This window comes from Bufo bufo, chromosome 2, assembly GCF_905171765.1.
Source record: "Bufo bufo chromosome 2, aBufBuf1.1, whole genome shotgun sequence".
Taxonomy (NCBI): domain Eukaryota; kingdom Metazoa; phylum Chordata; class Amphibia; order Anura; family Bufonidae; genus Bufo; species Bufo bufo.
This window is the reverse complement of record NC_053390.1, coordinates 757,233,416-757,250,150: the sequence shown is the minus strand read 5'-3', so window position 1 is coordinate 757,250,150 and position 16,735 is coordinate 757,233,416. Positions and strand designations below refer to the sequence as shown.

Below are 16,735 nucleotides of genomic sequence, written 5' to 3'. Positions count from 1 at the left end.
GCAGGATTTCTTTTAAGATAGTTACATGGAAAATTAAAAATAACCACCAAAACATCTTTGATAACCTCACCAAAAATTCTTGATCATAAAAAGTTAAAACAGGAAGTAATTTCCTGATGACCCATTCCCTTTGACACAGTCTGTGCACATTTGATAGTAATGAACGTATTGCATTTTTTATGTATTTTATTTGATATAATTGCTTAATGAAGTGCAGATCCTCCCAAGACTACTGACCTAGATTTGTTTACGAAAAAGATGGCGATTACTTTATTCATCTGTGCGCACATTTTGAAATGCTGTGGGTGAATGAAGTGCCCATGGTATATTTTACTCTGACATTGGAGCACTGCCTCATTCTTGGTGTATAGATAGAGCTGAATAGACATAGAGAAGATTTAATAATTTTTATATCCCTTATCTTTACTAATGGCAGAAATGTCTAATGTCAAATATACACAGACAAATAGATTGAGGAGTTGGAATCCTCTATTATTAATGATGTTTCTCATCCGTATCATTGGGGGACACAGGCTTGACCGTGGATATAGCTGCTGCCACTAGGAGGCGACACTAAGCGCAAAAGTGTGAGCTCCTACGGTATCTCCAGCTATACTCTTCCTACAGGGACTAAGCTAAAACCGTTTTAGCTTAGTGTCCGTAGGAGGCAGACCTCCCTGCTTTGCAGGTCTGCTGTTTTTTTTTCTTCTAGTGAGATTACAGGCAGTCCTAGCTGCCTGCACTCCCACCCAGGAGACGGGAGGCCAGGGGGTCCCCAAGCCCGCTGCTCCTTCCCAGTCTCCAGAAGACAAGGAGAACCAGAGGTTCCTAAAGCCTCTGCACCCCGCCAGCCTTTGGGTCACCACGGCCGCCCACGGCAAGTCCCCTGTTTCCAGTGTAGCAGCCCTACCCAAGGGGCCGCACACCGAAGGTGGTCACCCAGCTGGAACCAGGGGGGCAGAACACACCAGACGGGTAAGTATTCCTGGCTCCAGCCCCCCTCAGGTTACTTGCTGTGGATGGCCCCCATGAAGCCTTGTCCCCCCAGGCGGGAAAAAAGGTTAACGGCTGTGGGGGTGAAGGGTAGCCCTCTGTGCTTGCCAAACTTCTTTCTGTCCTTCCCAGTCCACTACAGGTACTTTGACTACAGGTACTTACTATGTCCGAACAAAGATCCCAGGCCCCAAAGCCGGCGGTCACTTCTGTGCGATATTTTGCATGTGCTTCTTGTCGCTCAAAATTCCCATCCAGTCAGTTGGATCCCCTCTGCTCCTCTTGCTCTGCTCCACCACCATGGTGCAGGACGTTTTCCATTCCAACAGGGCCATTGTGGAAATGCTGGGGCGTTTGGCCGCGCGGCCAACCTCTGACCAGTCGGACTCTGGGGACCCCTCTGCTACTCCCCATCGCGGCCGTCCTGCAAAACGTGCCAGACCACCCTCTCCTGGAAGGGCGTCTGCATCCACCACCTCCCAGGGAGTCTTGCTCCGACACGTCCTCATTAGAAGAGGCGTGTTCTGAAGAAAAGTTGTCAGACGATGACTTTGTCTCACTGGAGGACCAGCCTTCCAAACTGTCCACTATGGTAGACAATCTCATTGCAGTGGCTATAGAAACCTTACAGGTTGAGGACCATGTGCCCTCATCTGCCGGTTATAGTTTTTCCTTCAGGGGATCCCGTCGCTTGACAAACGTTTTCCCCAACCACCCGGAGTTTGATTCCTCCCTTTCCAAGGAATGGAACTTCCGTGACAGGTGTTTTGCTTTGCCGAAACGTTTAGAAGTCTTATATACCTTTCCAGAGGATTTGACAAAGAAATGGTAGTCCTCTCCTATTATTGACCCTCCGGTATCCCGCCTGGCTAAGAATACCACCTTGCCTATGGCGAATAGGGCTTCCTTCTTGGACCCCAGGGATAAGAAATTGGAATCTTTTGCCAAATCTTCTTTTGAAGCAGTTGGCACTGCCCTGCACCCGATTTTTGCCTCTACATGGGTTAGCAAGGCTATGACCGAGTGGGCAAACAAGCTACGTTAGGGCCTCGCCTCTGGGGACTCCTCGGAGGAACTTTCAGATATTGCAGTGCAACTTTCCCTGTGAGCCCTCTCTTGATGCTGCCAGGCTTTTGACCTGCTCTTCAGCCCTTTTGGTGGCTATTCGCTGTACCCTGTGGCTATCTTGCTGGGCGGCGGATAATGCTTCTAAACGGGCCTTGATGTCCCTCCCCTTTGCAGGTAGCAGACTTTTCTGCAAGCGTCTGGATGAGATTATCTCTGATGCTACAGGGGGTAAAAGCACCTATTTGCCACAGAGCAGGATGCGCTTCAACCGGTCTAAAAAGTGCAGACCTTTTTTTTCGGCCCTTTCGGATTTCCTCCAGCCCGAAGCGGCCAGCCGACAAATCTGCCCCAGAGCACAAGCACAAGCCATCTTTCAAGCCTCGCCCTCCCTGGCGTCCTCGCAAGCAGGGCTCCAAACCCTATACCCCCAAGTCCTCCTCTGCATGACGCGTGGTCTCTGGCTCCCCCCCCATTCGAATGGGAGGTCATCTTCATCTGTTCCGGCATGTCTGGCTAGCTCGCGTCTTCGATGCCTGGGTACGTGACGTCATCTCGGAGGGTTACAAACTGGAGTTCCGGTCCCCATCTCCACCCCGTTTTTTTTGCTTGCTCCCCCCCAACCTTTCCCTCCTCCGCCCATTCCTTTTTTCGGGCTATTCTCCTCCTTCTGCGGCAGGGAGTGATTGTTCCGGTTCTGCCTCAAGACCGTTTTCGCAGATTCTACTCCAATCTCTTTGTAGTCCCCAAGAAGGAGGGTACGGTCCGTCCCATCCTAGACCTCAAAGCCCTAAACCGATTCCTTCGGCTCCGCCACTTCCGGATGGAGTCCCTGCGTACGGTCATTGCATCCATGGACCTGGGGGAGTACCTGTCCTCGATAGACATCAAGGACTCCTACCTCCATGTTCCCATCTGCGTCGGTCACCAGATATATCTTCGGTTCACAGTGGGACCTTTTCATTACCAGTTTGTGGCCTTCCCGTTCGGTCTTGCCACAGCTCCCAGAGTATTTACCAAGATTCTGGCCTCAGTCATGGCTCTGCTTCATGCCAGGGGGATCTTGGCGATTCCGTACTTGGACGATATCCTGATCAAGGGTCCGTCATTACGGGCAACGGCGGACAGCCTACGCATCGTCCGGGACACCCTGGAACACTTCGGATGGATTCTGAACCTATCAAAGTCATGTCTTCAACCATCTTGGCAGCTGACGTTTCTGGGCATGCTGTACGACATCGGGCCAAGATATTCTTACCCCCAGACAAACTCTCCACTCTCCGTCATCAGATCCTCTCCTTGTTGCGGCCTCAACCTCTTCCTATTCGCCAGTGCATGAGGGCTCTGTCTGGGCCACATGGTCTCTTCCTTTGAAGCAGAGCCCTATGCTCAGTTCCATACCAGGGCTCTTCATCGGTGCATTCTGACCATTTGGAACCATTCCCCAGCCTCCCTGGATCGACTCATCCGTCTCCCTGCCCCGAGACCTTCGGTGGTGGTTGATGTTTCCGATGCTGACATCGGACCGCTCCTTCCTTCCCCTCCGCTGGATAGTGTTGATGACGGACACCAGTCTCCGGGGCTGGGTAGGGGGGGGGGAGTTCTGGACAATCTCTCGGTCCAGGGCACTTCGTCCTGCGAGGAACGCTCCTTTCCGATCAATATTCTGGAATTGCAGGTGATTCGTCTCTCTCTGGTTCATTGGATGGACCGTCTCTGGGGGTATCCAGTTCAGGTTCAATCTGACAACTCCACGGCAGTCGCATATCTGAACCACCAGGGCGGCACCTGGAGCCCCGCAGCCATGTCGGAAGCGGCGCTCATCCTTTCCTGGGCGGAGAGCCTTGTCTCAGCTCGGTCAGCAGTTCATATACCCTGCGTCAACAACTCGATCCCAGTGAATGGGCTCTGCATCCACAGGTGATGGGTTCGGCCGCATGTGGATCTCATGGCCTTCCGCTTCAACTGCAAGGTAGAGAACTTTGTCGTGAGGTCCAAGGATCCTCTGGCTCGGGCGTCTGACGCCCTTGTGATCCTGTGGGCGCATTTCACGTTTCCTTACGTGTTACCACCTCCATTCCGCTTCTTCTCCGGAAGATCAGGTCCGAAGGTCTGCCCGTCATTCCCGTGGCGCCGGACTGGCCACACAGAGTATGGCATGCATCCCTAGTCTCCCTCATCGCCGACAAACCCTGGCGTCTTTCCCTTCGGGAGGACCTCTTGTCGCAGGGACCGATCTTCCACCCGAATTTAGGGTCTCTACATATAACGGCATGGATGTTGAAGCCACTGTACTAAGGGCTCAGGGTTTCTGGGATGCTGTTGTCCAGACCATGATTCGTGCTAGGAAACCGTCGTCCTCTCAGATCTATCACCGGACCTGGAAGTCCTACTTTAGTTGGTGCAAACGCCACCAGTTGTCTCCTGTTCGGTTCTCATTGCCGGAACTCTTGTCTTTCCTGCAGTCGGGCATGGACTTGGGGCTGGCTCTCAGTTCCCTCAAAGGGCAAGTTTCGGACCTTTCCATTCTTTTTTAACGAAACTTGGCTTCGCTTTCTGCAGGGTGTGGCGCACGCTGCATCCCCTTACCGTCCCCAGTTGAATCCTTGGGACCTTAATCTGGTGCTCAGCGCTCTCCAGTTCTCTCCGTTTGAGCCTTTGCAGCAGGTGTCCTTTCGCTTCCTGTCCTACAAGGTGGCCTTTTTGGTGGCAATCACTTCCATCCGTAGGGTGTCGGAACTAGCGTCTCTTTCCTGTCAGTTCTCCTTCCTTATCCTCCATCAGGACAAAGTAGACCTTTGCCCTGTCCAGTCCTTCCTTCCGAAGGTCGTGTCGGCATTCCATCTTAATGAAGAGATCATTCTCCCTTCCTTTTGTCCTGCCCTGTCTCATCCTCGTGAGCAGCCGCTCCACACTCTGGATTTGGTTTGGGCTGTTCGCATCTATGTGTCTCAGATGTCCTCTTTCCAATGGACGGATTCTCTATTCGTCATTCCAGAGGGACAGAGATGAGGACTGGCTGCGTCCAAAGTTTCCATTTCCCGATGGATTTGTTTGGCCATTGTGGAAGCGTACCGCATCAGTGACCGGGCTCCACCCTTCCAGGTTACTGCTCATTCTGCTCGGGCAGTAAGGGGCCTCTTGGGCAGTGCATCATGGGGCTTCGGCCCTTCAGGTGTGCAAGGCAACAACCTAGTCTTCTTTGCACACCTTTTCCAATTTTTATAGGGTACACACCGTTGCATTTTCTGACGCTTCTCTGGGGCGTAGAGTTTTGCAGACGGCGGCTCTCTGATTGGCCGGATGGCTTCTTCGTTTATGGCCCAGCCCTGGGACTGCTCTGTAACGTCCCACGGTCAAGCCGGTGTCCCCCAATGATATGGATGAGAAAACTAGATTTTCGTACTTGCCGTAAAATCTGTTTCTCTTCCGTTCATTGGGGGACATAGCTACCATCCATTTTCTCTTGTTACGGGCCTTTTTGTGGCCTACGTGGTTCTGGGTTTGTATATTGTTTGGTTTTCCTGTTTTTCTTTTGCTTCTCCTACTACTTTTGCACAAACTGTTTTAGCTTAGTCCCTGTAGGAAGGGTATAGCTGGAGGGAGGAGCTCACACTTTTATGCGTAGTGTCGCCTCCTAGTGGCAGCAGCTATACCCACGATCAAGCCTGTGTCCCCCCCCCCCCCCCCCCAATAAACGGAAGAGAAACTGATTTTAGGGTAAGTACAAAAATTGAGTTTTATCCTCGCAGGTTTATTGTTAGATATTTGCCATTTGCTAAGCAGTGCACTTTGAAATATGTATTTGCCCCTCAATCTCTGTTCACGTCATATTTTAAGTTTAGCTTTGGTGTATAGACTGGAGAAAAGCTTCTTTATGCCAAATGTATCTGTAGGCCTCCATTCACCTTATGGAGGCTAAACCAGTATACATTCGTAATCAGCGGCTCACCCTCCCTTTTCCCAAGGACCCGGTGCTCACTCCACGGATTCACCCAAATCCGATACAAAAAATGCAGAATAATAAAGTAACTGGAGGGCACTCAAATATCTGAGAACATCCAAGGCAGGATATCAATAATCCTAATTTATTGCACCTAAAATAATAACCTAAAATACAAGGCGAAAAATCCTACACACATAGAATCTAAAAACATACATATATATCCCACAACATACAACTGTGTAAATGACCGCACAGTCAAATGTCCACACAATCGGATGATGGACTAGATAGGGCTGCAATATGAACATGCAGTCTAAGTCAAGTCTGTGACCGCGTGTACTCGCCCGATATGGCGTGCAGATCGAATATAAATGTCCGCGTTCAATCTCTCCTAATGTTTGTGTGGACATTTGACTGTGCGGTCATTTACACAGTTATATGTTGTGGGATATATATGTATGTTTTTAGATTCTATGTGTGTAGGATTTTTCGCCTTGTATTTTAGGTTATTATTTTAGGTGCAATAAATTAGGATTATTGATATCCTGCCTTGGATGTTCTCAGATATTTGAGTGCCCTCCAGTTACTTTATTATTCTAAACCAGTATACAGCATATCCAGTACCACACGGTATACTTTATTATTTTTTTTTATAATGAGACTATTATCAGCCCTCTGTTGGACGTATGTGGGAGATCCTTCCGCCGTATACATCTGACACAGTCTCCGAATGTGATGAGAAAGATGCCAGAAAACATTCTCCACTATAGTAGATGTGACCTGCTTTATCGTTGTATACCACACGTGTCCACTAGAGGGCATGCCATGCCTGTCTTTAGTAACTAGCCTTCTACTGCTTCTTCACTGACATCGTTTAGAGCTAGTGGTTATCACCCCTTTGTGCTTTGCCGTTCTGGGGTCATTGACTTGAAAAAAGTTTTCTCTTCACCCTATTACATTACAGAGTCTCAAGAATTTTTTTTCTGTGAGGATTTTGCTTGCTAAGCAGCTTCTGGACAAGTTTGGGTTGGATTTAGTGTCAGGTTCCACCGGTTCTTCCTTTTTTATTGGGCCTCATGCACACAACCATATCCATTTTGCAGTCTGCAAAACACAGATGACATCTGTGTAACGTCCATGTTGCATCCGTTTTTCTTAACAGACCCGTTGACTTCAATGGGTCCATGGTCCGCATTTTGCGCCAGGAATAGGAAATGTTCTATCATTTTGTGGAACGGACCCATAGAAATAAATTGATCGATGTGCAATTTGCAAAAAATGCGGATCAGGCAGGAATAGAAAATATGAATGTGTCCATGATTGGGTGGGCCTTATTGGGTGGAGGGTAGACTGCAGGGTCTCCATGCTTGGGGCTTTGTGTAATCTGTGCAGATAATCATACAACTAAGGGTCCATTCACACATCCGTTTTTTCTTTCCTGATCTGTTCCGTTTTTTGCGGAACAGATCTGGACCAGATCTGTACCCATTCATTTTCAATGGGTCCTGGAAAAAATCGGACAGCACAATGTGTGCTGTCCGTTTCCGTTGTTCCGTTCCGCATGTCCGTTTAAATATAAAACATGTCCTATTCTTTTCCGCAAAATTCGGATCCTGGTACAATACAAAGTCAATGGATCCGCAAAAAACGGAAGACATTCGGATGTCATTACGTATGTCATCCGTTTTATGCGGATTCCGTTCCTGGAAATTACATTTTAATTAAATTTTTTTTTTTTTTCAAAGAAATCCAAACAACTTTATTTGCTTATTGAAATTTATACATGTTTCCGTTTTTTGCGGATCCGCAAAAAACGGATGACATACGGAAACATTTTCAGGAACAACGGATCCGCAAAAAACAGACCGAAAATCGGGATATAGAAAAATACTGACGTGTGAATGTAGCCTTAGGGCGGGTTCGCACTTGCATTAGGGTATTCTGTTATAGGTTCCGTTTATAACGGAATATAATGGAATTCTCGGACAGAATGCAAAATGGAAGCTTTTAAGAGGCATTTCGTTTTGATCCGTCATAATAGAAGTCTATGGGTAAGCATTCTGTCTGAGAATTCCGTTATAAACGGAAACTATAACAGAATACACTAACGCAAGTGCGAACCCGTCCTTATAGAATTACTAACCAGTAAAGTGTATTTCTTGTAGTTCCTTCCACAGAGCTGCCGATATTTTGGATCTTCCCCTACTTCTTTGAGACCCGTATCCTCCAGTGTTTTCCTGACTTCAGCATGTTGGATTATCAGGTGAGTGTTTCTCACCGGACTGGGAAGGTCAACCTATGTTTTACTTTTATTGCTTTAATGTGAATAAGCAACTTTTATTATCATTAGACTTGGTTCATGTTTGTGCTTCTTTTCTCGTATATCTTTTTGGACGCGGTATTTATTACAAAATCAGCATTGTATGACACCGTAAGCGATTCTACATTTTTATAGTCTACAAGTGTTTAAAGACTTAAAGGCAGGGAAGCACGACCTTCTCTGGACCAAGAGCCACATTGTCAGACAGAACCAGTTCCGAGGGTGGCTATAAAACGTTACCATAAGAGATTTTTTGCATATTGAAAGGATATGCCATACATATCTGATAGTTGGCAGTTGCATATTCAGGTCTCCAGTCTGTCAGGAGATAGAGGGTCGCCTTCTCTCCTGTTTGTGCTCCAGATAGAGAGAGCCACAGACTCTTCCTATTGTAGTTGATGTGTGTTACTACTCCCATAAACTACAATGAAGATAGCCTCCCCATCTCATCTACTACTTTCTAAAGTACCACACAGAAATCAGGAGACCCCCACCCCCAGTGGCGGACTGGCCATAGTCTCTACAGGGAATTTTCCCGGTGGGCCGATGCCCATAGGGCCACCCAGCCCTCCTCACTGCTGCTTCATGGGTACATACTAATGGGGGAACTATAAGGGTCATTATTACAGGAAGTCCAGACACCATGCTGAAGGTAGGGCTGGTTTTGTGCTGTGGCCCACATCTTACCTCCTAAGCCCCCTGCTTCATATCTACATTAGAGACAACTGGAGGAGAGGCAGCAATTGATGGCCACTACAGATTGAAAGCTTCTGGGGTGGTTTGTACTGTACTGTATTTGATTCTGTGGGATGGTATTCTGTGTTGCACTATGGTGTATTACTTGTATTGGCCCCATCTACTTGTGTTTGGTTCCCAGTCCGCCCCTGCAGCTGACTCGCCCCCCCACACACACACACACATTCTGCCAATATACAGTGCCTTGAAAAGTATTTATACCCCTTGAGCTTCTCTACTTTTTCACCTTACACCCAAAAACTTAACTGTATTTTATTGAGATTTTATGTAATAGACAGGGGTGCAGCTAGTGAACAAATAGTAAGTCCAGCTCATCTCATGTCCTCCGTGCGCGGTACGAGCCAAGGCAAACTCCGACATGCATAAAAATAAAAAAAGAAAGTGATCCAGCACCGGAACAATTCTGTCGTTGCAATGTATTTATAGCCTCGAGGCTATGATTAAGAACCTAGCACCTAGCCTTTCTGCTGCCTGAGGCAAAAACTGAAACGCCCTCCCCCAATGCCAATTCCAAGTGGTACCTTGGAACCGGACCCGAGCTCGGGAAATGGTTTTTTACAGTATAAATCAATTTCTGAAGTTATTATGCAAAGTCTTGCGAGACTTCGCGAAGTAATAACTTAGGCTCATGGTAGCCAATACACTCTAAGACTGTATGGGGCGCTCGCTCCGTACAGTATTGAAACAAAGCTTTACGCGAATCGACTTCAGATGTTTCATCCGAAGTCGATTCGCTCATCCCTAGCCTCAGAGGTTTGTTAGAGAACATTAATGATCAAACAGCATCATGAAAACCAAGGAACACAACAGACAGGTCAGGGATAAAGTTGTGGAGAAGTGCAAAGCGTAGTTAGGTTATAAAAAAAAAAATCTTGCTCGTATCATTGGAGGACACAGATGACTGTCACTAGGAGGCGACACTAAGCTGAAAAGTGTTAGCTCCTCCTCTCTGCTATCCCCCTCTTGCAGACACTGAGCTAATCCGTTTTAGGTTAGTGTCCGTAGGAAGCAGACCTCCCTTCCCTACCTTCTCCCATTTTTCTTTTATTATTTTGGTTTGTTATTTTTACCTTTTCCTCTTTAGGTATAGGAAACAGAGACGACTCGCCTCTCTGCTTACCCAGGGAGGAAAGGCCGGTGTTGGTTCCCCTCACCACCCGATCTCCCCCAAGAAGACAAAGTGGATCAGGGCAGCCCAGCTCTCCTGCATTCCACCAGCCATTTCTGCAGTCATCCCGCCCCCCCTCCACTCCTGCCTCCCTACCACCACCTAAGTGCTAGCAGCTAAAGAGGTGACCCTGCTGGTTCCCTGAGAGGGAATGAAGCGAAGTGGATGAAGATGAGGGGAGTATGGTGAACATTGGGTGAGTATAACCCCCTCTATCCACTCCACCATCCCCACTCACTATGTAGTGTACGGGGACTGTAATGCCCGTCACTACAGAAGGGTCACTTGTGTGCTGTCGTCCCCCTTATCTATGGGGAAGTTGGTCTAAGTCGTCTTTATAAAATTTAATGTAATGTAATGCTATGTATTTCCCTGTTGCTGTAAAATGTGCACGTACAGGCCTGCTAGGGGTGTCATTTCAGCTCTTAGTCACTAGAGAGAGTTTATATAAGGCCCAGTCAGGGAAAGGAAGGTCAGTCTAGAGTTGGAGTTGGAGTTGGAGTCTGAAGTCTGTAGTCTAGTCTAACCAGAGATTAGACTATGTCAGAGTCAAGTCCAGGCCTGAAGCCTGTGGACCAGGAGAGGGTAATGCAGTCCCTGTAACCGGGTTCCAGATCCAAGGAAAAGGTTCCCCTCCTGAATTTATATATGCAGAAGCAGGAACACCACAGCTAATCAGCCTGAGGAAACTGAGAGAGACAGAGGCAAGTCCAGAAAAGCAAGAGGTACTCAAGACTACAGAGGAGGTACTTGATAGAGATAAAACCAAGGATATACGCCAGAGCTAGGGCATCGGGCCTTGGAGAAGAGTTTCTATGTTCCAGGATCAGTCAGGAATAGAGTGCAAGCCGCCTGAACTGCAAGTCCTGTGTTTAACACTCTAAAGTCACCTTGCTATATATATATATATTGCCTGCATCAACTGTATTGAAAATCAACTGTCTTCAAAGGAACTGCGCTTCTGTCAATGTCCCTATATGATGACTACTAAAGTTTGAATTCTGTTTTAACATCACGTGGTTCCTCAGTTATTCCTGCTGTCAGCAAACGGCGTGCCACCGTTTAATTGGCACTGGCGTCACGAACATTTCTGATCATCACCTGCCCTTGCAGAGAGTCAGCCGTCTCAGGTTAGTGTCTATTGCACTACAACACCCAGGAACATTTCTAAACCTAACTTGAGTACGCTGCAACTCCACCACTCAATTCCACTCCTCCCATCCTCCTCAATCCTTCTGGCCTGGGTTTCCTCCTCTTTATTTCACCTAGTGCTTGCAGGCCCACCTCTCCACCTCGCCCCCTCCTGGACCTGCTGGTGCAGTTTCCCAGTGGTCGCATCCCCTCCTGGAGTGGCCGCTGCATCTCACTTCCTGGGCCCTCAGTCCCATGGTTTGGGAATTTCTGTCCGGAAGTCCTTTCAGTCCTGGCTTTGCGGCCTGATAGGCTGTACCTTCCAGGCTGGTTTGGGGGAGTGCGCTGGAACTGTCCCCCAGGCGCGAAATCTTTGCACCCATATGTTCTCCTCTTCCAGGAGCCCGCTGAGTTCCGCCCCCAGTCCTCAAAATAAAATAAAAAAAAACTTCCTGGCCTCTTAACCTAATTGAGGCTGGGAAGATTTCAGTAAATAAATGTTTATTTAAAAAAAAAAAAAACACAGAGCCCAGCTAGCCCCTGGTGCTATCTGGCGCTGAACGTGGTGAATATTACAACTCTAACCCATTCTACAGGTGGTGTTTTTGCACTACCAGTGCATGCGGTAGCTATTACCACACTTCCCCCTCAACAAGTGCTGTCTCACTACCATTCCCCCCCCCTCCAACAGGCACTACCACTGGGTACTGTACATCCTGTCGCATTAACCCCTTCCACAGGCGGTGTAATTGCACTTCCACGGGATACTGTACATCCTGTCCTATCATCCCTGTCCGCAGGCGGAGTAATTGCACCACCACTGAATACCCTATCCCATTACCTTCTTCCACAGGTAGAGTAATCACACTAACAAGTGGAGTTATTGCACCAACATTGGATACTGTGACTACTATGCCACAGTGGAATATTGGTCCTAGCACTGAATACTGTACCTCTTATCATATTCCTCCCCTTACACAGGTAGAGTATTTGCAAGAGACGATACCTTCTATCGCCTTATCCTCCTCAACAGGGGTGAATATGGGCGCTACCACCAGATAATGCGGTTACTGCAGAATTACCCCCTTCATCAGAACCACTTTTTGTGTCGGTGTTGAGCGCCTTCACGGCGGCCCTTCCCAGGGGTGTTACCCCACAACATAACATTTCTTGTGCTTTAAATCCGGGTGGAAAACCGCATTAAAATGTTAGTCATTGTCATTGGCACCTTCAATAAGGAGAGCATCTGCATTATAACAGAATACTGTGGTTACTACCACATTCACCCCGTCGTCGCGTCAAGTATTGTCGACTCTGAATACTGTATCCACTACCAGCACTCCTCCTTCTCAGGTGGAGCTTTCCTGATGGCACTGGTCATTACTTCCATCATCAGACCAGGTATTTGCAATAGCATTTGATGCTGTAGCTGATGAGTCCCTCACTTCTAGTGTGCACCAGTACGGGTTTCTTCAGCTGGCATAACTTACTAGTTTCTATGGCACTTGTCATTGGTGCTTACAGTTCATGCTGTGACAGCCTCAGCATTGCCTCAGGAGATTGAGGAATGGCTCTGACATATCCTTCTGTAGTGGACATACCATTCTGTGAGACACCTACATTGCTCCCCCCTCAGTGCACGGGGCGGTTGCGCAGCCACATGTCATCGCCAATAGATAATTCGTTGCTGGAACGCAACACCCTTTCTACTTGATCCCCTTCCACAAGGCGAGTAGTTGCACTCCCCCTAGATACTGTTTCTGTCTACCTGACCAGAATCCATATCCATTGGGTTTGCATTTTACTGCTCTGGAGTGCCTGCACTAATGCTGTTTTTTTTTCTACATGACCAGTTTTTTGTTTGTTACTTTTGTGGCATTGGGCATCGACTTCACACTCCCCTTCTGGCGGAGTATTTCTTCCATCTCTGGCCACTTTGTGCATTCCTCTGATAACCACGTTCTCCCCTTCAGGTAGAGTTGTTACACTATGGCGGTAGATAGTCTCTAACGAGTCTACACATCTCCGATGCTTCTGGCATTGCTTCTACCTATCGCCAAGGTATTTTTTTTTTTTATCTCCCTTGGCCTACTCTTATCTCTTTCTTGAGTGATTATAGTCCATCATTTTTATCCTCTTCTCGTGCTGGTTATTTCGCAAGGGAGTAGCTCTTACGAATTAGTGCACAAATGTTTCATAATCTACCTGGGAGGTCTCTCTAGGACTGATCCTCTCCCATCTGCCCAGTTGATTCCTTCCAAATTACCAAGTTTATCCTATATTGAAATATCCCTTCTTGTTACTTACACATTTGGTAAGGTTTTGTCTGGGTCCCCCCGTCGCTAGGTTTGGCCGGGTCTCATATGTACCCAGATTCTACAGACACTCTTCTATTGGGTAGACCTCCCTCGGTTTTTTGTGGGGTCTATTGTTAGCAAGATGTCCTGGATTTCCAGTCTGGAGTTTCACAGCAGTTCTGTGGTCCTCAATATCCAGATGTACCTTCCGGTCATAATTTTAACTCGTCAGATATGCTTATCCTTCTTGTGGATATTCTGTGCTGCTATCCACATCTTCTGAAGCCTCTCGAGCCCCTTGTCTTCGTTTAACTGGGCTTTCTTCTTTTCTGCCCAGCCTAAGACACTGCATCTTCTACGCTCTCTCTGGCTCTCCTTCCCGGTACATGCTCATCCTGTCCTAGTCAGGGTTTCCTGTGCATCCTTCTCCCGCATTTCCATGCGGGACCTCAAGGCCAGCCTTAGACTTATTCTGGTCTTTTTTTCCCCACCCCATGGTACTTTAGAACGAACCATTGTCTGCTGTGTCCCCCAATGGTATGAGCGATAAAATATGGATTTTTTGTGCTTACCTGTAAAATCCTTTTCTCGCTGGGTTCATTGGAGGGAAACAGCTCCCACCCAGTCAGTACATTACTGGATCTTCCTGATGGGTCCACCCGTTTTCTGTTGGCGTTTCCTGGCTGCTGTGTTGTACAAACTGATTAGCTTAGTGTCTGCAGGAGGGATATAGCTGAGAGGAGGAGCTAACACTTTTCAGCTTAGTGTTTCCTCCTAGTGGCAGCAGCTGTACCCATGGTCTTCTATGGTCTTCTGTGTCCTCCAATGAACTCAGCGAGAAAAGGATTTTACAGGTAAGCACAAAAAGTCCTATTATCCCAAGCTCTGAACATCAAACTTACCAAGACATGGCCGTCCACCTAAACTGACAGCCCAGGCAAGGAGAGTACTAATTAGAGGCCAATGATCACTCTGGAGGATCTGCAGAGTGTCACATCTCAGGTGGGAGAATCTGTCTACAGGATAACTATTAGTCATGTACTCCACAAATCATCCTTTTATGGAAAAGTGATAAAAAGAAAGCCATTTTTGAAAGTTTGCAGTTTGCCACAAGCCATGTAAGGGACACAGCAAGCATGTGCAAGAAGGTGCTCTGGTCAGATGAGACCAAAGTTGAACTTTTTGGCCTAAATGCAAAATGTTATGTGTGGTAGAAAACGAACACTGAAAATTACCCTGAACACACCATTCCCACCGTGAAACATGGTAGAGGCAGTATCATGCTGCGGGGATGCTTTTCTTTAGCAGGGTTCGGGAAGCTGGTCAGGGTTGATGGGAAGATGAATAGAGCTAAATACAGGGCAATCCTGGAGGTTCACCTTTCAGCAGGACAACACACAGCCAGAGCTACAATGGAATGGTTTAGATCAAAGCAAATTCATGTGTTAAAATGGCCCAGTCAAAGTCCAGACCTAAATCCCATAGAGAATCGATGTCAAGACTTGAAAATTGCTGTTCACAGACGCTCTCAGTTCAGTCTGACTGAGCTTAAGCTATATTGCAAAGAAGAATGGGCAAAAATTTCAACCTCTAGATGTGAAAAGCTGGTAGAGATTTACCCCAAAAGACTTGCAGCTGTAATTGCAGCAAAAGGTGGTCCTACAAAGTATTGACTCATGGGGGCTGAATACAAATGTACACCCCACTATGAAAACATGTATCATTTTCACTTCATACATACTTTGTGTTGATCTATCACATAAAATGTTAAGAAAATACATTCAAGTTTGTGGGTGTAATGTGGAAATGTTCAAGGAATATGAATACTTTTCAAGGCACTGTATGAGGGTCCCAGAGATTGCCACAGTGTACCATTAGTACTTGCCTGTCCCTGCTCCCACAATATACACCATTGAAATGAAAAATATCTGTAAGCAGCCATCAGACATGAACAAGCATTTCTTGTGACCAGATGGCAGGGGCCACATAGAATAGCATCTTGGGCCACAGGTTGGGCTAGTTCAGTACCCCCCCATATGCCGGGCCCCCCACTGAATATACTTACCCCGCTCCCTGCGCCGGTCCTGGTCCCCACACAGCCGCCGCTGCTGGGGGGAGGGGGAGCAGCCAATGGCAGCCGTGGACGGGCACGAGCCTCCCTAGCATCGCAGGTGACGCTAGGGAGGCTCGTCCCCGCCTGCCATTGGCTGCTCCCCCCCCCCCCGACACCGGATGTTTTCATCGGCGCATGGGGAGCAGCAGCGGCGGCGGTGCGGCGACCAGGAGCGAATTGAGGAGCCAGTAAGTATATTCCCTGTGAGGGGCACGGCATATGGGGGGAGGGCATTTTATAGTATTGGATAACCCCTTTAATGGCATGGCTGCTGAAGCCACTGGCTTGCTCATTTGGGTATACTGACCATGATCAGGGCTCAGAAGCCTTCCTTTTCCAGCATTTACTACTGTATCTGGTCTTAATTCTGAATCACGTCTCCCACATGGTCTTTTCACTACCCTCCAAGTTACTGTGATGCAGACCCATTGACTTGAATAGGGCCACAGTCTGCAAGATACGGCAATAAATAGCCATATCTTTTGGATCATGGATGCATTCAAGTCATTGAGTCTGCACCGCAGCACAGAGTTCACACCGCCGGTGCCCATGTATTACCGACCACTATTTGCGGTCCGCAACATGGACATGGAGGCCATACATTTGTCTTAATGGGGCCTAAAGCAGTAGATAAATGGTCTGGTATTACAATCAGACTGCAAAAAAGGGTATAAATATAAACGTCCTCTGTGCTGGGCGCAAAGAAAGGAGAGGTCAGAGTTTGCAACGTCATTCAGCATGACAAATGTGCAGTCTCTTATCCAGACACATTCCAACTTAGGGTACTTTCACACTTGCGTTGTTTGATTCCGGCAGGCAGTTCCGTTGGATCAGGATCCTGATCAGTCAGAAAAATGCATTGTAATACCGTATCCGTTTTTCCGGTGTCATCCGGCAAAATGGATCCGGTATTTATTTATTTTTAACATTTTTAAAGGTCTGCGCA

The 16,735-nt window shown here is 47.6% G+C and overlaps 1 protein-coding gene across 2 annotated transcripts in view; it reads left to right on the top strand.

Annotated features, from left to right (window-relative positions):
- The window catches only part of ZCCHC4 (zinc finger CCHC-type containing 4), a 45,425-nt gene that overhangs the window by 8,417 nt on the left and 20,273 nt on the right, over positions 1–16,735 (top strand). Inside the window, exon 8 of one of the 2 annotated variants that reach the window (XM_040419019.1) lies at positions 8,182–8,267. In XM_040419019.1, coding sequence (XP_040274953.1) covers positions 8,182–8,267 — 86 coding nt within the window. Of the gene's footprint in view, positions 1–8,169; positions 8,268–16,735 lie in introns of both variants that reach the window. The other variant, XM_040419018.1, reaches the window with a different exon arrangement.